The 21,357-nt window shown below is 45.8% G+C and overlaps 1 protein-coding gene across 1 annotated transcript in view; it reads left to right on the top strand.

The window, feature by feature from the left end:
- The window catches only part of CREG1 (cellular repressor of E1A stimulated genes 1), a 123,727-nt gene that overhangs the window by 87,496 nt on the left and 14,874 nt on the right, over positions 1 to 21,357 (top strand). Inside the window, exon 3 of the mRNA XM_085621126.1 lies at positions 4,822 to 5,012. Within this exon, the coding sequence (XP_085477252.1) occupies positions 4,822 to 5,007 (186 nt within the window). The 3' untranslated portion in view covers positions 5,008 to 5,012. The remainder of the gene's footprint in view (positions 1 to 4,821; positions 5,013 to 21,357) is intronic.

Here is a 21,357-nt window from a genome sequence, read left to right as displayed (position 1 = left end):
GCCTGCAGGATACACGGGAGTCCTGGGTCTTTGTTGAAGGCAGGCAGTCCTCCCAGGTTTGAGAAGGCATGACAGCTGCAGGACGAGGCTACTCTGGCGCACATCAACAGGAACAGCAGACAGGCCGGCAAGCCTGCGGCCAGGTCAGATACTCCTTCGTCAGTCTTTGTTTTCGCGGCTCATCAGTGTTCTTTTTCATAGGTCAGCAGGATCTGTTTTTCTGTTGCCAAGGGAAAATATTGATTTTAGGGGTGTTAGAGGCGTGTAGGGTAACCAAAGGGCCACTTACCTTTGGGGTCACTATGCCCCCTATATGACCACTTTCTGTGGGAAGTGAGCATGACCAGAGTTCCTAAGTTTGCCATCATCAAGATGGCCAACTCTGAAAAATCGTACCCGCTTCAAGTAGCCCACCTTAGGGGTGGCACTAGCCTGACGGACGTACCTACATGACTATCTAATTTTACCACCTGTCCATGTGCCAAAGGGGTCTGCACAAAGGGGGGCAGCATTCTCCCCTGTGAGGGAAGTTAGATTTGCATCCCAAAGGCGATGGGCTCTTTAAAGCTCCCCTTCCTTGGAATGCTAATCTTCAGGTCATCCTGTGGGAGGAGGTGTAATCACCCTCTGCCCGAGCAGGCTTTGTTTCTGACCTCCTGAGAACAAAGTCCCTCACCATAGGGGGTCGGAAACTTGTCTCTGGTGGCAGGCTGGCGAAAACCAGTCAGGCAGCACACCAGTAGTTGGTAGTTTTCAGGGGGTACCTCTAAGGTGCCCTCTGGGTGCCTGTATTAATACATCCATCACTGGCATCAGTGTGGGCTTAATAATACGATACATTTGATACCAAACATCCCTATTTTCAGTCAAGCCATCATGTAGCTGGGGAACTCGTTCTCACAGTGTCCAGCGCTTTTAAAATCGCTTCCCTGATCACTTTTACTGGCAGTAATGGAACTGACCAGCACAGGGGCATATCTGATCATGCAGGTATGTCTTCCCAAGTAATATAATGCACCCTGCCTTAGGGCTGTAAGGCCTGCTGTAGAGGTGGCTTACAAATATTACATGCAGTGTTAGGAGACATGGCACACAAGTGTGTGCTATGTCATGTTTTCACTTCTTAGAGCACCATGCCACGCAGCCTGCAATGGTAGTCTTTGAGAGTTTGGTGCTGGGACCCTTAGAGTGGAACACGATATGCTGCTGCTCTTAGGGACCCTCTTTAGTACCTATGTTCTAGGTACCAGAGGTACCACTTACTTGCGACTTAGGTTCTAATGCCTGTCCACTTAGGGAAAGAACTGGCACTGGGTCCATGATTATCCGTGTCCCAGTGCACTTCAGTCAAAGTGGCATCATTCACCAGGAAAAAGGTGTGGGGGGACTACTGCAACAAGAACCCAGTTTCCTACAGGTACTGCAACCAGGACAGACAACACTGGAGCCTCACTTGCCATTTAATGAGGCCTTGACTCACACACTGCTGGACATCTGGGCAAAACCAGGATCTTGCCCACCAATAAATAGCCAAATAGTGAGGAGATGCATACCTGCTCCAGGTAATCTTGCCTTTCTCCTTCAACACCCTACACCAGAAATTTCTAAGAGCAGGCTGACCCCAAATGTTTTTCTGACCACCTCACTGAATAAAGAGTTAAAGCACATGAATGCATATGCAAATTGCAAGTTCACCTCCGCTAGCCTTGCCTTCCATTTAGTGAAGTCAAGTTGCCTCTTGGGTAGATACTTGCATTTGTTGTGTGACATGGTGGTGGAGATCTTGCCAGCAGTCCCAGAAGACGTCCGGGCCAACCTCCAGCATATTATTCAGAATGGGCAGGACACTGCAAAATATTTAATTTGCACAGACCTGGACACTACAGATTGTTTTGGTAGGGCAGTTAGGACAAGTGTGGTGCTTCGCCGCCCCACTTAGATCCATTCAGCTGCATTTTCTAGTGATGTCCAACAATCCCTGATGGTCATGCTATTTGATGGCAAACGTCTCTTCAAGGAGAGCAAGGCAACAGCGAGCTCCCTTGGGCTAGCACCAATTGTTCAGCAGTTTCCTCAACAATTTCGCCCCTTAAAGGCTTAGGAAGGGGATTTCAGCAGAGGCGAAGTCAGACCTTGCCTCAGCAGCAGCAAGCCTGCCAAGCCGTTTGAGGCAGAAGCCGGGGATCTGGCCACCATTTTTCCAGACCTTCAGGGGGCAACAAACTACCCAAAGCCCTGCCCGGCCTCTTCAGCCACCACAAGGCTGCCATAGTTTGCCCTTGGCAGCGCATGATTGCCTGGTAGAAGGTTGGATCACCTTTTACCTCCACAAATAGCTAGGCTTTACATCAGATCATGTGCTCCAAATCGTGCAAAATGGATAGTGCCTTCCCTTCCTCTTCACTCCTCCGAGTATACCTCCTAAACCGCTACACCTCTTGGAGGACCACTTGTCCATTCTGCAAGGAAAAATTCAGGCTCTCTTGGCAAAGGGAGCTGTAGAGAGGGTTCTGGTATCGGAGGTTGGGGCTGGTTGTTATTCCTGTTACTTCCTGGTGCCGAAGAAGGAACCCAGTCTTGGACATTTGTCAGGCACCTGCATGGTCGTCATGAAGCAGTACTACCTAGATAATCTGGTCTGGAGGAAAGTGCATGTTGCCCATTCTATCCTGCAGGATTTCTTGGTCTGAGTCATCACACAGACCCACCACTTGGGGATATACTACTTTGGTGTCTGTTCACAAGGTGAGGACTCTGCCGTAAGAAGTATCCTTCAGAGGAACAAGTTACTTGCCTTCTGTAATGCATTGACTGGTGGATGCTCTATCTAACTGCAGATTCCTCAATGACCCACCCACTTCCTCATTTCATGGAATGAACTCTAATTGTCCATGATAAGTTTCTAATTTAGACATCTGCACACTGACATCTGATTATGTAGGCTTGGGCTGGAACTTACACTTGCTGAAGAAAGGTTTCCAGATCCACATTGTCACCTGGAGGTATTCACAAGATGAAGAATCACCAGTTAGAGTATCCATCAGGAAGCGTGTTACCGAAGGTTAGTATCTTGTTCTTTAAAGACTCAATCATGCTTCTGTTCTATCCCTCGGAAAACTCTAATTTGTTTACAATTTTCTTGTGTAATTTATGCTGTTAGGGTGACTCCTTATGTTTCGTCTCCTTAAAGAGTCCATTAGTAGGTAATGCATTTGTTATCCGTTCTTGCTCCATTAATGGTCATCTTCTGTCTTTACAGCAAGCAGGGCCTGGACTTGGGTAACCAGTCACCAAGGAGGAAACGTATAAAGTAGTAGCTGGAAAGTGTGATGAGCTTGGCTAGGAACACTTTTATTAGCATTGGATAAAGCGGAGGAATTCTCATGGTTCATTGTCAGTTGGGCCTGAAACTGTACGGTGTCTTGGGGTTTACGGGGTAAAGGTTGCTAGTGCCTCCTTGCTAGTGTTTCACTGGCTCTGGTTTGCTGGAGAATCTATGTGCTTCTGGCACAGAATTTGCCTGCTTGCTTGGTCAGCAGTGGAAGGCTCCCTGCCCCTCCCAGAGACCTTTTACAGCTGAAGATCCTGGCAAGAAGATGAGTAACTGGGATCGGTGCTGAGTAGGACACTTCAGTGGAGCAGGCTTACTCTAACTGGCCTCCCTCATCAGGTTTAATGTTGCCCTCGGTCAGGTACCACCCAGGCGGTGCCTGTACCAGTCTTTGTTACCACTGGCACTTCCTCCCTTTCTTCACGGTTACCCTGGGGAGAGTGGCAAGCCATGGGTGCTCTTCCTCAGCCCCCAGTTGGCTGCAGAGCTCCGGATGCAGTTGCGGAGGCATGGACTAGTGGCACAGGATACTTGGCATAGTGAGTATCCATGGCATGAGGGTGCCACCTTTAGTACAGTGCCGGAGCTATCATCCTGAGAAATATGGGAAATACTATGAGCGCTTGTGGCTCGGCAGCACCCGTATGATGTGGTATTTCACATAATGGTGATCAGTGTTAGCAGGTTGTAGACAACCGTGGCATGATGAGAGGCACTTCTAGGTATAGCACAGGTATCATGGTTGTAAATGCTGGGAGCATTATTGGTATACTGTGGGCATCCATTTGCTTGCACCGCTAGTTACATGCCTCCAGGCTATGTAAACATTACTAACATGCTCTGTCCACGGACCCAGCTTGTACTCATCCATGGGTGTGTATCCACACGGGCACTCATGCAGTCATCCACCCATGCACTCATCCTGGCATTTATCCATCTGGCTACTCGCCTATCCATTCATCCTTAGTATCGATTCCTAACTCATCCATCAATCTATGGTATTGATTACACACTCCTCCAATCCTAGTTCACTCCACTGAATTGCATTATTTTAGCCCATCCTCACAAACATACACACAAATTACCCGTCCTATGAAGAAGCATGTTCCCTAAAAGGAAAAAAGCCAGGCATGATGGCTTTTTAAATGTGTTTCTTTTTCTGCCCCGGGTCTATTTTTGCACGTAAAAGTCAGCCTAGCAATTTTTCACATTTTGTTTGCCTCTACGGCGCTTGAAAGCACGCCAGGCTTCATTGATTTCTGTAGTGTGTGTCAAGAGTGCTTCCATTCGCGAACTCGGGCTAACGGTGCAAGTGAATGGAGATAAAGCTCGAAGGAATCCCCTATTGAACCCTGTTTGGCTAGGCCCTGTAATGTAGCACAATCTGGAGGGTCACAGGACGTTCCCTACTCATATCGAGTCCGATTAGGCTCGTCATCTGTTTGTTTTGGTTTCACTTACTCATTTTAATGTTTGCTAACATTTGATAGGTGGCGGAAACCGAAGTGGACACTGCAAAGGAGGCGTTGTTCAGTCGACATCCGGAGATGTCCAGCTGGCCTAAAGACCATGAGTGGTTCTTTGCCAAACTGAATATAACCAACATCTGGGTCTTGGACTACTTTGGTGGCATGAAAAACGTGACGCCAGACGACTACTTCAGTGTGAAGCCTTAATAAATGCAAGTATTTTCTTTTCTTTTTTTGATTCATTTTGTGCTATTGGGACCAGCCTCCCTACACTTATTGGAGATCAGTTTGATCCTATTTTGATACTTCCACTTTGATTTCTCATTTTGTCATTTTATAGCATGGCATTTTGTGTTTCTTGTAATTTTCACTTTCAGATGCCTCCTTCAGGAGATGATGGAGGGTCTAGCAATCTTAGGTAGGATGTGAGGGGAGACGCTGTTCCCTCTATACAAAATTGCCATCCACTTGTAAAACAGGGCTGTGATTCAAGTGATTTGGCACCCACCTTTCCCACCAAACCGGAGTATTTCCACCTAAACGACCTCAAATGTAATAACTGAAGCAGGGTCTCTGCTCTCCTCAACGTAGCGATATGCGCTCGGGTAACTTGGTGAAAGAGTTGGTGACTATTAGATGGTTAGAGGAAGTGCCATGGAGTCCATCATATAGCCAGAGTAGGTCCTGACAAGAGCCAATCGGAAGACTGTTTGCCTCTGCCTAAAGCAGTGGAATCCGGTTTGGAGACCTCCGGCACCTGCAGTGGTGCAAGACAAGCAGCCACAAGGATAGAAGTTTAGCCAAACCAACTCCAAACACCACTTCCTAAATCTCCTGTCTGGGAGGGAGAGAAGCAGACCTAATCATATTTTCTAGGGTACCGATGGATGCATAGTGTATGCTAAAGCCATTGGGAAAGAAAGAAATAGTATCAGAGTGGGATGGTCTGTGGCGGAAATGAGAGGGCAGATTGACCGCCATAAAGGCAGAAGTGAATAAGGTAACTTGAAGAGTCAGTGGGCCCAGTCACACATGTATTGATAAACTGGGAGGCCTCCATAAAACCTCCAATGGCAAATATCCCCAACTGATCCAGAGAACGTGTTGGAGTGTTTGCTGCCCACTATTGAAGGTTATTAGGGTGCTGGTGGCAGGACAGTTACTCAGGAAGCAAACACCAATCATAGCTGCATTTAAAAATCACTATTCATCAAAGGTGCGGGAGTTCTTTGGCTTTAGTCTCTGGCATGGTAGATGAAATGTCAAGTGGATTATACAAGTCACACAGTTAAACAGCTGTGAGTGAGCCAGCTATGATACTTTTCCTGTAAGGGTGTCACAAGCAGAACATGAGTTGTGGTAGGAGGGAGGATATCTTTTTTCGAACTGTCTTGTATCTTGGGAAGATTATGAAGGATAGGGAATTCAGAAGGGAAGAGTTAAGTGTAATTTAAAGTCAGATAAGTGCAAACCCACAATTAATTTAGGGGACCAAAGAGAATCGGTTAGATTATAGATATAAGGGAACCAAACAACCCAGTCAAAAGACATTTGATGCAATCTTATGGTGCTAAATGTGTGCCTACAGTAGATGCTCGTCAGAGCAATAATATAGCATATTGCGCAAGAGGTGGAGAGGCAGGCGCTGTGGCCACATACTTCATGCTTTTAAGTGGGTTGACAGTGTGGCCAATGGCAGGAGGTCCTTGTAGATTTGGAAATGTGGGAACAGAATATGGGGAGAGGTTTGTATTAGTGAGAAGCAAGTTGAATAACAGGTTCATTAGCTTAGTGAAATTCTAAAACTGAAAACCAATCTATATCCTTAAAATTATGAGACGCCATGATCTCCAGGTTAACAGATTATCTAGGGTGGGAATTTGAACAACATCATTGACAAAACTTACGTAGATTGTTCTAAATATTTAGGCCATGATCACTGGCTTCCCAGTTGTTAAATAGAACAATGGAAACTGGAGATTGGACCATGTATTCATCTTTGGAAGTCATGGTAAGAGGGAATTTTTGGATGTGGGTCTTGTTTCAGAATAGTTTACTTCCTAACAGAGTCTGACTCTTCAGAAGTAGAGCTGTACTGCATAACAAGGGTCTAAACTTATGCTAATGGCATACTTTTTATTTCTTGAACAACTTTACATGCAAGATTCGCCCATGCCTAACCCCGCAACACCAAGAGACTGGAGGCCTTTACTCACACATGGCTGCAGCTTACTTACTACTGTATGATTGGACAAATGGTCCCATAAACGCCTTCATCTAGAACATCATAGGAGTCGCTTTTTCGACAGAGAATTACTTTTGAGGTGCTCAACTATTTTCTCAGGTAAAAAGCATAGTGATATCCCACAAAGAGTAATATTCTGCTGAAAATCCTGGACAAACGGGAAAATTCCCTGTCGTCTTTCAAGATGGAGCCCCAATTCCCTTTGACACATTGACTGATCAGTATGACTTGCCTATAGGCCAATTCTTGACACATCGGTGCATCCTGGTTGCACTGACCTCCACATGGGACATCACTGACACCTTACCACCCTCCCACCCACTACCACAAACACTTTTCACTATAGGCAAGCAGTAAGCTATTCTCCTGGCTTGTTGGAGTGATTCCGAATTTAAAAAAAAATCTTTTATCAATCCTCCGATCCACATGGGACAAATACCCTGGGTGGTCTCTCACCCAGAAAGAATGGGACATAGCCATCTCTCTCCCACACAAAGTTTAACGGAATGCTAGGTTCCAATGCATGCAGTTCAACATACTCCATGGATCGTACTTGGCACCTGCACGTCGCCAAACAATATACGATATGGCTAATTCCGACTGCCTCTGCTGCTTTGCTCCCACTGCAAGCATGGCACTCATTCTGGGCCTGCCCCGTTATATCCTCCTGCTGGGGTGCAGCTTGTACCACATTGACCGCAGTGATAGATAGATAGACTGACAAGACATTTTTACCCTAGAGAGTTGCCTTTTAGGCCTATTCACCTGCCCTAAGACAGAAGGGGAGACTAGCAGGTTCATAGACCTCGCACCTTCATTAGCTCTGCGCCCTATTACTATGAAATAGCAATCTCCTTCACCCATGCATGTTTCTCACTGGCGCGCATTAGTACTCCAGTGGGCTGAGACGGAGGCTGAGACTCTCCACATGGAGGACGCCAGAAGACTTCGGAAACTCCCCTTCGCAGCACAGTGGGATGAAGTGACACTTGCCTTCCAAGAACACTCTAAAGATGACGGCAGATTCCCTTAAACGACCGGGATGCCACATTATTAATCAGATTGGTCCTCTTCCGCCATTGGGGTATTCAGGACTCCACCCGCTAGACCGTTCACTCCCTCCTCCACCCTCCTGGTGCCCCACACCGTTCCGGGTAGACCACAAGGAGCCCTAACATTACGCTGAGATCCAGGGGCTAGAGGTTCATCAGACAGATACCCTCACTTGAATTTATGCGCACTTTCAACAAAATTAATCACCTGACTCATCATACCCGTCCTTTAATTTTTTAACTTTTTATTTTCTTTACATTGTTACCATCAAGGTTGATAATGATGTGCCAATTAACACGGCCACAATTTGATGACTTGATTACCTAGCTGATAACTCTTTGAAGTCATTGTAGAAGTCATCTTCATGTATGTACTATTTTCTCCAGTATTGGAGCTTTCATAGATTCACATGACTGAATCATTCCCCGTCGTCGAGACTGGAGTCTCGGTACATAAAAAAGCATTGCTTAGTAGTATACCAAACTGAAAAAAGGCCTAGGCCCATTTTCCTTTGCAACCCATAACCTTCGTTATGTAAAAAAGGACTAAACTTGTCTCTGAACCAATCAGAACCTCTCACCCTCTAGAACCCTCCTGAGAGAACCTTCTGCCCCTCAGATTTTCGTGCACTTGTGCCATAACGTTCTGCGTGCTAATTCCGAGGTGAGCCTCTCAGGGGAGGAGGGTGGGTTGCATGTGAATCTATGAAAGCTCCAATACTGGAGAACTACAGTTACAGGTAGGTAACTTGTTTTCTTACTCCAGTATTGGAGCTTTCATAGATTCACATGCCTGAATCAGAATAGCGAGCAGTAAATAAATGCACATTTTGTTACCCATATCCTGAAACAAGAAAACATATATAGCGTGATAAAAACGGTATTTCTAAACCAAAACACACATATCAAAAATACTTTGCAAAATTGCATCAAATACAATAAACAACAATAAAACTTATCTCTGAACCAATTAGAACCTCTCACCCTCTAGAACCCTCCTGAGAGAACCTTCTGCCCCTTAGATTTTCTCCTGCACGTTGTGCTAGGGAGTCTCCTTTGAGCTCTGCTCAAATTCTATAGTTTGGTTCTAGATTGAAGAGTTTATTCAACTGATTTTTCATCATCAACTTCTGGAGAATGGCTGACAAGGAGAAGAAGGTTTATTTAGAGCCTGTGCCACCTGTTCAAAGAAAAGGTTAAATACAGACGACCCTCATAAAGATTGCATATACTGCCTTTACCCACACCATCAGGCGAAGGAATGTAAGGTATGTCGTACCTTTTCTAATAAAACACTGAGGGATCGTAAAGGTAGACTGTTAATTTGGCTCCAAAAACTTAAGACCAGAAAGGACGTTGTGTCTAGTGACAGTGATGAGGCATCAACAACTTCAAGGAGATCTCAAAAAAGAAGTAGATCTCCTCAGGCTCATACCTCAGGGGAAAGACCTGAGAAGGCTCTTAAAAAGATCACGACTGGGTCTTCAGAGCGCAGTCCCTCAAAATCTCCTCAGACTATAGAAAAGGAGAGCAAGGGTCATGCTTCAGGGGTAAAACATTAAAAAAAGACGAGTTCAGAGCCTTCAAAATCACCCCTTAAAATTAAACATTCACTTAAAAAGCCAGCCTCTACATCTCGTGGAGAGAAATTAGGAAAATCTACGTCGTCGACGGGATCGTCGACGAAGAAAGTAGCGTCGTCTACGAAGAAAAGTGAGGTAAAGAACACTATTGAACCTATATCCTCGTCGACGATGGCGTCGTCGACGGCAGTGTCGACGACGAGAGCGTCGACGACGGCGACATCAACGACGACTACGTCGACGACGGGATCGTCGACCACAGTGATAACAGGATCGACGGAGACGGCAGCGTCGACGGCAGCATTGGCGATGACGGTTTCGTCGGCGATTTCGACAACAATTTCGTCGACGGGCTTGTCGACGAGAGAAAAAAACCCCAAAAACCGGGATTTTACCAGGAAGAGGAGGATTACCTCAGATATTACATCTCCAAGCAAGGTAACACCTCTGGTTCCATCCCACTTGTTAGAGTTAGAAGACTCGCAGGAGGAAGATAATGATGGTCCTTTTGGCTCACAATTACATGTTAAATGTCAGGAAGATGACTGGGAAGATGACTATGGGGGTTTTCAAGACCGTCCCCAGCAACACTATCCGGAAGAAATGGTGAGCGTTCCATCTTCTCTGCTGACGGATTTGCAGTTTATGTTGGATGACTATAAAAGGAGGCATCCTTTACCTCATTCTTCCCAAAGGATACCAGTGACTACATCACACTCTGTTCCATGTACGCCTGTGCGAAGACAAGAGGTACCTGGGTCCTTAACTATATCACCATTACCACAACCGGCTCCACAGACCTCTGACGATGAGGAGCAGGAAGAGGGTGAGATAACGGACCCTAGTAATGAATGGGATGATTATCTCATTCCGTCCCCTTCATCTCCTTCACCGAGGCCTGTCGACTCTCCTCCGGAGGACATCGGGGGGTTCCATAATCTTATGGAGAGGGCTGCACAGAGATTTGCGCTCAACATGTCATCGGACAAAACCGAGTGCTTCTTGTATGATTTCAAAGAGCCGTTTTGCTAGACAGTTCGATCTCTCCCGATTGTTAGTCATCTATGGGAAGAAGGTCTCAAGGTCATGGAGACACCAGCAACAGTTACTCCAGTACTCGCCAGACTGGACAAGAAATATAAAGCGCCCTCGGATGCTCCAGCTTGTCTACTAGGCCACCCCAAGTACTCAGTTATAACCCAAGCGGCTCAGAAAAAATCGAGGAATCCGTCAGCTCCAATCTCAACACCTCCCGACAGAGAGGGTAGGCGCTTGGACAATGCAGGGAAGAGGTTTTCGTCCATGTCTGCCCTTCTAGTTAAGGCGGTGAATGCCCTGGCCATCCTGGGCAGGTATGATAGGCAAATGTGGTGCGACCTATCGCCTTACATAGACAGCATTCCTGAGGCTGACAGACAGGAAGCCAGGAAAATCCTCCAAGAAGGTGAAAGGACTTCGGCTGAAGTCATAGAGTGCGCAATGGACATTGCGACCACGGCCTTCAGATCTTTGGGGGGAGCGGCGGTTTTGCGTCGACAAGGATGGCTAAGAGCGACAGCTTTTAGGCCCGAAGTCCAGAATAGGATCTTGGACCTTTCCTTCAATGGAGAAGATTTGTTCAGGAAGCACATTGACGAGGCCTTGCACAGTATCAAAAAAGATACAGAAACAGCTAAATCTCTGGGAACATTGCAATATAGGAAAGTTCCTTTTCGAGGCTCAAGAGGTAGGGGCCAATCCTCCTATAGAGGGGGTTACCAACAAGGCCGGTATACTTCTTACTCCACCTCAACTCAGCCATACCGTCAACAGTATTCGCAGCGACAAACAGGAGGTTACACAAAATCTACTCCTAGAGGTCGAGGAGGTCGTCAGGGGAAAGACAACACCCGGCGACAATGACAACTTTCTGACTCTGGCTACACCTATTCCTCTTATGTCACATGTTCACCTGGGTGGAAGAATTTATCATCTTCAAGATTGGCAGCAGATCACTACGGACCAATGGGTCCTCAACATAATACAATTCGTACATACTCTAGTGCTTCTGCAACCCCCCCCCCCCCCCCTTGTACACCACCAAGACCCCAAGAGGTCAAATATTTGCATCAGACACGTCAAGAAATTCGGACAATGCTCCGAAAGGGAGCAATAGAACTGGTACCGAATTCCCAGAGAGGAAGGGGATTTTATTCCTGTTTTTTTCTAGTCAAGAAAAACGTTCTCCAATGGCGCCCTATTTTGGACCTCAGATCCCTAAATACTTACCTCAAGGAACAATCCTTCAGAATGATATCCCTCCAAGATATTCTGCTGCTATTAAACCCAGGAGATCATATGACCAAATTGGACCTACAGGATGCGTACTTTCATATCCCAATCTATCCTTCCCACAGGCAGTACCTTCGTTTCATGGTGGCCGGAGAACACTACCAATTCAGGGTACTGCCTTTTGGCCTGAAATCAGCCCCGAGAATTTTTACGAAATGCCTGGCTCCAGTGGCAGCGGTTCTAAGGAAGCAGAAACACCAAGTATTTCCTTACCTCGACGACTGGTTAGTCAAAGCACCATCAGCAGTGTCTGCCTGGTCGTCAACAAGGGCTTGCGTGGAACTGTTTGCCAGATTGGGTCTGACTTTAAACGAAGAGTAGTCAACTCTTCAGCCGACAAGAAATATCACCTTCTTGGGAGCAATTCTAGATACAGAGGTAAACAAAGCGTTCCCCTCCAAGGAAAGACAGCTGGGAATAATATCTCTATCCCAGGCTTTTATAAAAAGAAAGTCTCTTTCAGTACGAAAGTACACATCATTGCTGGGAACGATGTCATCTTGCATTCCCCTCGTACCTTTCTGCTGGCTAAGGATGCGTCCGTTGCAAGAGCAGCTAGATCTTCAATGGCATCAAGCGACAGGATCCTTCGACGATATACTCAGGGTAACGCCGATCATGATCCACGCGGCAACATGGTGGACCCGGAAACGGAACATCTCGCAGGGTCTTTCTTTCCTGACTCAACCAGCCCCATTAGTGGTTACGACAGTTGCGTCCTTGGAAGGCTGGGGAACGTTCCTTCAGGACCTGCAAGTCAGCGGTCGCTGGAAATTGAACGAACAGCAATTGCATATCAACCTCTTGGAGCTCAGAGCCGTCCGCTTAGCATTGTTGGCGTTCCTACCAAGGATTCAAGGTGCAGCCGTGTTAATAAGAACAGACAACACAACAGCAATGCACTATTTGAACAAATAGGGAGGAACAAGATCACTCTCCCTGTCTCGAGAAGCCCAGTTGATATGGGAATGGGCTCTGCAACACAGAATATCCATTACAGCGGAACATCTTCCAGGCGGATACTCTCAGCAGGCTGAAGTCTGTCTGTCACGAATGGGAGATCGACCAAGGGAGTTTAAACAACATCTTCCAAAAATGGGGAAGACGGACAGTAGACCTCTTCGCGACAAGGGAAAACATGAAATGCCAGTTCTTGGCAAGATGGCTTCCCCAACGGGGATCTTGGGGGAATGCGTTTTTGATGGCATGGTCAGGCATCTTTGCCTACGCCTTTCCTCCAATTCCCCTCCTGCCGCGGGTTCTTATGAAGGTCAAAAAGGAACCATGCAGGATAATCCTGATAGCTCCATGGTGGCCCAGGCAGCATTGGTTCGCGGAGCTTCTAGTACTGTCGGAGGAACGCCCGATTTGCCTCCAGCAGATACCGTCACTTCTGACGATGTTCCAGGGGGAAGTACTTCATCCGGATCCGAAATCATTGCACTTAGCAGCCTGGCTCCTGAATACTGCGAATTTCAACATCTGAACATCCCAACGGAGTGCAGGGACATTCTATCTAGAGCCAGAGCGGATAGTACAAATAAAACATACCGGATGAAGTGGAAGAGATTCTGTTTATGGTGCGAAAGTTCTAACATTCATCCTCTGCACTCGGCAGCTCACAAGATTATTCCATACATCTTGCTTTTGGCAAAGTCCGGTTTGGCTCATGCATCGATAAAGGTACACCTAGCCGCAATATCACGCTACAGAAAGAGTCATCAAACAATTTATGAAGGGGTTGTTCCGGGTTTTCCCTCCAATAAAACCTCCACCACCTCTCTGGCAATTGAACATTGTTCTTTCCCAGTTAATGAAACAGCCCTTCGAACCAATACACAGGGCGGATCTGAAATTCCTATCGTGGGAAGTTGCGCTTCTCATTGCGCTCACTTCAGCCAGGAGAGTGGGGGAGATTCAGGCTCTCACGGTCCAGGAGCCTTTCTTACAATTCAAAGAGGACCGAATGATACTCAGGACTAATCCAAAATTCTTTCCAAAGGTACCAACTGATTTTCATTTAAATGAGCCATTAATTCTCAAACGATTTTTTCCTCAACCAAAAACAGCAGCGGAAAGGGCTCTCCACTCGCTGGATGTCCAACGCTGTCTAAAGTTCTAGTTGCAAAAATCTAAGCCTTTCCGCAAGTCTTCACAACTTTTTGTTGCCTTCAGCGCACCCAGGAAGGGTTTCCCTTTATCAAAAAGGGGAATTGCCAGATGGATTTCCAGTGCAATAGAGTATTGTCATCAGGCAGCTGGGCGACCTCTGAATGCACGAGTCCGTGCCCATTCGACAAGAGCAGTGTCCATCTCCACTGCTTTATTTGCTGGTGTGCCGATCCAGGATATCTGCAGGGCGGCGACCTGGACGAGTATGCACACCTTCACCAGGCATTACTGCTTGGATACGGCCACAGGAAGAGATGTGGCGGTGGGGAAAGCGGTGCTGAGGAACCTTATCCAGTAACGGTGAGCCTTCTTTACCATCCCTCCTTCCTTTTTTATCTACATTTGCACATTTTATTGTTGTTTATTGTATTTGATGCAATTTTGCAAAGTATTTTTGATATGTGTGTTTTGGTTTAGAAATACCGTTTTTATCACGCTATATATGTTTTCTTGTTTCAGGATATGGGTAACAAAAAATGTGCATTTATCTACTGCTCGCTATTCTGATTCAGGCATGTGAATCTATGAAAGCTCCAATACTGGAGTAAGAAAACAAGTTACTTACCTGTAACTGTAGTTCTCCAGTATTGGAGCTTTCATAGATTCACATGCAACCCACCCTCCTCCCCTAAGAGGCTCACCTCGGATTTAGCACTCAGAACGTTATGGCACAAGTGTACGAAAATCTGAGGGGCAGAAGGTTCTCTCAGGAGGGTTCTAGAGGGTGAGAGGTTCCGATTGGTTCAGAGACAAGTTTAGTCCTTTTTTACATAACGAAGGTTATGGGTTGCAAAGGAAAATGGGCCTAGGCCTTTTTTCAGTTTGGTATACTACTAAGCAATGCTTTTTTATGTACCAGAGACTCCCGTCTCGACGACGGGGAATGATTCAGGCATGTGAATCTTATGAAAGCTCCAATACTGGTGTACTACAGTTACAGGTAAGTAACTTGTTTTCATATTGTTCATTAAAAGCTTGCAATATATATATATATATATTTTTTTAAATGTAAAAATTCCCTGTTAAACTGGGAGGAAGAGCATTCCTGATGCTGATCAGTAATGTCTCGGAATTCTTTCCCAGTAGAGATTATGGCAGTCATAGATGAGCTAGTTTTCAAGAAAGATTTGAAAACGTTCTTATTCCCAAACTAGACGTCCCATTTGGCCATGTCTAGCCAAAGTGCCCATAGAATTACAGCAACTGATGTTTGCCATTTCCGTTTAGTGCTATAAGTCACCTCTGGAGCTGGAGATGATTTTATGCTCTAATAGTTAAATAAAAGATTATAACAAACGCTGTCCCTAAAAATCATCTCAATCTTTTGTAGACTTTGGCCCAGGACTATAAATCTACATATGGAAACCATCTTCATCCCTTCAGATTTGAAGACTATATCTTCCTGTTTTGTAGTACTGGAGTTTTCTGATGCCAAATAAACTAAATGAATGATATTGAATCTTACCAAACAAGTGATTGGGGCTCTTGTCACTAGTGCTTGAATTAACATTTAAGATGTGTTCTCATTTATTAAGATGTTGGTTTATATAAAAGTCTTTCAAATAAAGCCTTGGTAGGGAAAGCACTGTTTTTGTATTCAAATACAGTCTAAATCCATATTCAGTTTCAATTTTGAAATCACAGTAGTGAAATACCTCCATTAAATGAAAACAGTTCGCCAATTTCTGTACCTATTAAACTTTCTTGCTTAACAGTTTATTCTGTCAATAATTCTTAAATGTAGTACGTCCCATATGAAGAATTCTTCACTAAAGTCATTTTATAAGATGCCAAGTATACGTCAAGTAAATCTCTACTTTTACTAACAGTTTTTTGTATAACAGGATGTAAACCCACCTGTGTGTTCCAATATTTTACACTGCCCTTTCAATGTTAACCACTGTTCTTGATATATTTTGAGAAATCTACTGAAAGTGCTTTGAACACGAGCCCTTCTTTCCACCAGACAGGATTGAATCTGAAAGGGAATCTTTCAGTATTTAAACCATAGCTGCCAAGTTTACAGTTTGGCTATATATGACTTTTCCACGTTTTCACAATGCTTGTGTGTGATATTTCAATTCCTTTAAAGAGAACTGTTGTACCACTTTATTGTGGGTAAAACAAAGTGGCAATACAAATAATGGAAAATTCAGAAATTACCATCTCCTGTGCAATATTGGGGTCTGGAAATGGCCTTAAAACAGTCTGCTCCACATCCTGGATATAGGTTTTCCATCTTTGTTTGAAGACCGTATAATAGGAAGGTAATCTAGATCAGTGTAATAGGAAGGTAATCTAGATCAGAGGGTGGAAGCAACTGCTGCAGAGATTCGTGTGAAACTTCACATTTGCCATTTTATGTGGACAGTGTGAGGAGCTTACAAATAATGACTTTAGACTTTGACTCCAGAATCATCAGATGGAGTTTCCCCAAGAGTATGGGAAATGCTCAGGAAAGATGGGGCATTGGTTGAGTGAGACTTAGGTTCTTGAACAAAAAAAGAAACATAACAGAGGGCCTGGACTTTCTTTAACTTACTGGCAACCATGTGATATGGTGAGCTCTGATTGTCCTCCAACTTGCACCGACAGAGCTCAGATGCTGCCTGACAGATCTCACTGTGCAGGGCACCGGTCAGCCGAAGGTCTGAGATCAGTGAGGACTAATATCTTATCAATAATTTACGAAATGTATCTGTACCTGCCAGAAAAACTCACAGGAGTATTTTGTTATGTTTCTGAAAGTTAGGCGATGAACAATGGGACAGGGATGTAGACTGTAGGGTACACTGTTCCCTGGCCCGCCCTGACAGCTCCTGAGGGTATTAACCCTTTCAACTCTGTCACTCTTCATGCGCACAACACTTCACCCTGCTTTTTCGGTCCTGAAGAACCGCCACGGATCTTTGAGACCATACAGGCGCGAAACGGATCGACCTCTTCCACATTGTAGTTACCTGGGGCTCATTAAGCCGTTTGAGGTAACCCTTAACCTACGGGTTTTTACTCTGTCAAGGGTACCCCCTCATTAAAATTTTTATTTCTGGTAACCCTTAGACAGTTTTAAACTCACATTGCATGCACCACATCACCCTCCAAGAGGAGCCACTCCACACACCCGCATGCACCAGACGGCGTTTTGACTAAAAAGATCTCCGGCAAAGCGACCCTTCGGGGGACCCGTAGGGCATTGCAGCGCCGGCCCGACGAGGAGCAAAACGCCTGATGATGAAGCATGACATCCTTCGGGGTGTGTGAGGGCATCAAGAGACAAGATTTGTTCTTCCCTCTCACAAGTGGGTCCTAACAAACCCAGGATTACTTTCATCTCCCTCTCTGCTTTCCATGATCTGTCTTTTCCGCTCCTTTCCCTCTCTCCCCCTTTGTATCGAGTGGGCAACTAATTGCACCCCTCGACTGGAACAGTGCCCTCTCCCCCTTGAGTAATGCCACAAAATATCGATTCTCATGGCCTTTGGTTTTAGTGGTCGGATCGGGTGGCTCAGTGGACTAATGCATCCACTGCGGCCATTGGTGTCATGAATTTTAACTTCCTTTAACCCCATGTGGCCATTAGACGTAGAGGTAATGCCACAGTAACCTTTGGTCCTTTCCTTACAATCCAGTGAAGAAGAAAAGCTTTGCTTGTGTGTTGATGACTTGTGCGTGCTTCACTTGCATGTTATGTTGTCTTTTATTTTTTATTTATTCATTTTATTAGAGACTTTACAGTAACAAAGGATTAATATGCAATACATGGAAATTGCATCAGCATTATGGTAACACTACAGAAAACAGTAGGCATTGTGCAAGGGCTGGGCAGAGCTCCTGGACAACCTGTGTTTCGACTGACAGTCTGCTGCATTACTCTCCTGTCTGCATGCGGGTTGGGAGGCATGCCTTGTCACTGCATATGAAAAGCCCGCTGCTGAGCAAAACTAGGATGTGTGACCTCCAAGGTGCGCCCAGTGCACCAATCCCAGGAAGGCGAAGCCAAAAGGAAGGCAATGAGTGAGCTTCATATATCTCTTGGTCTAAATGTTGGCGGCTGCAGTGTGGCGTATACATCCAGTTGTTCATAATAATATATCCAAACATGCCTTATATTTAGGTGATCTCCAGCGTCCCAAGCAATACGCCACCTTTCTGTTCGCCAGCAACAGTGTTAAAGCTGTGTATCTCCTGTGAGTGACGGATTTAGCCCACACCAATCCCAGTAAGACAGCCCTCGGGTCCCTGGGCACTTTGTGACTTATCATTTCAGTAAGTGCGGAGAGCACCACGCTCCAGTACGACTGGACCATACCACAAGTCCATGCCAGGTGCAGGAACGTCGCGTCCGGGGCACCACAGCGAGGACAGAGGCCTAGTCTGTGCAATTGTGCAGGAGTGTAATATGCCTGCTGGTGGAACTTGTAATGTATAATACGGAGCCTACTACTAGCAGATATGACACCTGTCTGGGCTCAGTGAAAGGACCAGATCTTGTCCGGGATCTCCAGGCCCATCTCCCGCTCCCATTGGTCGCAGAGTGCACATAGTTGAGTCAGGGTATCCTCCAAGGAATCATGGAAGTGAATACGCGGAGGGACTCCAGCGTTCGGCAGGCCTCTGGTTCCACCGGAAACTCGGGGAGTGCTTTTTGAGCATGCTTCTTATTCGACAGTATAGAAAAACACCAGGGGAGAGTATACACGGCATCGCCCAGGAACTCTTCCAGCGATTTGAATCTTTTTTCAGTATGAAGGTCACCCTATTGTGAGAGCCCTTTAAGTGTTCATTGTGTGAGTTTTTGGTTCATGGGTGTGTGGAATCTGTGGTGCTTCAGTGTAGGCGAGGCCGCGTAGATGGGTGCTGAGCGAAGTCACTCGTCAAGTGTGCTCCAGGCTCTGAAGGTGCGCCTCACGATGCTCATGCACAGAGAATAGTGAGGGAGAGGGGCCCCAAGTGGCACTACTGTGTCCGTTTTAACCACGACATGTGGGAGAACAGTGTCTGAATGTAACCAGCGGTGAGCAAAGTGTGCTTGTGCAGAAGTAGTATAATTCTGGGCCTGGGGCCTCAAAGCCCCCAAAATGAAATAGCAGCATCAGGACTTCTAACTTGATGCAAGGTTGTTTGTACGCCCAACCTAGTTTTATGAATTGAGTGCACTAGTGTCTTAGAAGGCATTGAGTGAGTGGAAGGGGGATATTGATGAACACGTTGAGGAGCTTAGAAAGTACTACCATCTTGATGAGGCTGATTCTCCCAGCCACTGATAAAGGAAGAAAGGTCGAGCGTGTTACCTGCTCTGTCATTTCACCAAGTGTTTGGCCATAATTCTCCTTCTATACGGTGCCTAAATCTTTGGTCACTCAGATTCCTAAATATTTCTCGGAGCCCTCGCTCCATTCCAAGGGGACGTCGGGTGAATTGAGCATGCTGTGTGTTAGTGGGAATATCTGTGACTTGCCCCAGTTGATGATAATTTCGGAGAGCGTCCCAAAGCGTAAGTACTCCATAGGTTTCTCATTTAGGGTCTCTCCAGGATTTCTTAAGTACAGCGTCATCTCATTCACATAAAGAGAAATGAGAATATGTCTCAGGCATATCTAATAGCATATTTCTTGTAGTGTTGTCATAGTTTAGCTGCTAAAGGGTCATGGGCAAGGGTGGAAACAACTAGAGAGAGAGAGAACCCATATCTGGTGCCCCTAGAAATGCTGAGGGGGGGCCAAGAGACTATTGTTGATGCGTATCCCAGCTGTTGGCGTGGTTTAGAGCAACTTTGCCTATGCCAGGAAGGTGTTCGGTAGTCCCATCCTCTCTAAAATGGTAAATAAATAGTCCCATTCCAGGGAGTCAAAAGCCTTAGTGGTGAACAAGAAGACTGGACCGCATCCAGGTCAGAGTCTGTATGAGGGAAAACAAGGTCCAGCAGTTGTAAGCTGTGGATCGCCCGGGCACAAATCCAGATTGATCAGAACGGGTGAGGTCCAGTAACAGGGGGTTCAGGCGCTTCACTATTAGTTTAGCAAGAAATCTGTTATCACAGTTTAGTAAGGATAGGGGATGATGTGAGTCGCAATAGTGTGGCGACTTCCCCATTTTTGGGAGGGCTACTAGGATAACTTTGCGTAGTGACAGGGAGTATGAAGGTCTCCCGCGACTCCTCAAATAGCTTTAACAGCTGGTGAGCCAGTACGTCTCGGTAGTGCTTATAAATTCGGTGGGAAAGCTATCGGATCCTGGGGTTTTATGGGTCAACAGGCCCAAGACAGATTCCATAGGCTCATCCACCCTGAACAGCTGGGCCAGGAATTGTCACCTCCACACCAGGGTGAGCTAATCTACTACTGTGTCATCTAAATGTTCTTCAATCTGCAAGTATCGGGAGTGTCCTCTAGATAAATCAAGGGTATTATAGTGCATGTGAAAGGTGCGAAGGATCTGCTGCATACTGTGTTGTCCTACTCATCTATGATTTAAGTAATAAAGTTTGCTGCCCAGGGGTGTTCAATCTGGTCCACCAGAGATCTACTGGAGCACCCCCCCTTGCCATACTTCCTTCCTCGTACATATTTGCATGTTAGTTAGCTTCCCTATCCAATATTTCTGCATATTCTGTGAGTTTACCTCTTAAGTCTAGCTTGAATTGTGGCCACCATGTCAAGTTCCCTCTCCAGTTCCCTCAATTCCAGTCATGAAAGATGTGCCGGCAAAATATTTTGGATTCCATTATGCTTAGCAATACAAACCCCTCTAATGGTGGTCATTAATCCATCCACCGATCATGTGATGATTTAGCCGAATGTTTTGTAGAGAAAATAGATATCATCTACTCTGATTTTAATAAACGGATGACAACTATAATTAATTCGCCACCTAATTACCCCGCAACACAATGCCTCCCCCAGGAAGTCACTCAAGTTAACAGCGACACCCTATTAGACAAATGGACTCCACTTAACATCTCTTCCTTCCGTAGTATTCTCACTAGTATCAAATCTGGCTCCCAAAAGGATCCGCTCCCCGACCCCCCCCCCCCCCCCTTGGTACTTCAAAAACTTGACCCTCCTATACTCAATATTATCATGGAACTACTCAACATGTCATTATGTGAAGCAACGGTTCCTGCCCCTGTTAAAAAAAGCTAACACTGACCTGGAGGTCCCATCCAACTTTCGCC

This window comes from Triturus cristatus, chromosome 8, assembly GCF_964204655.1.
Source record: "Triturus cristatus chromosome 8, aTriCri1.1, whole genome shotgun sequence".
Lineage (NCBI taxonomy): Eukaryota > Metazoa > Chordata > Amphibia > Caudata > Salamandridae > Triturus > Triturus cristatus.
The sequence above is the reverse complement of the archived record's forward strand: the minus strand, read 5'-3'. Positions and strand labels throughout refer to the sequence as shown.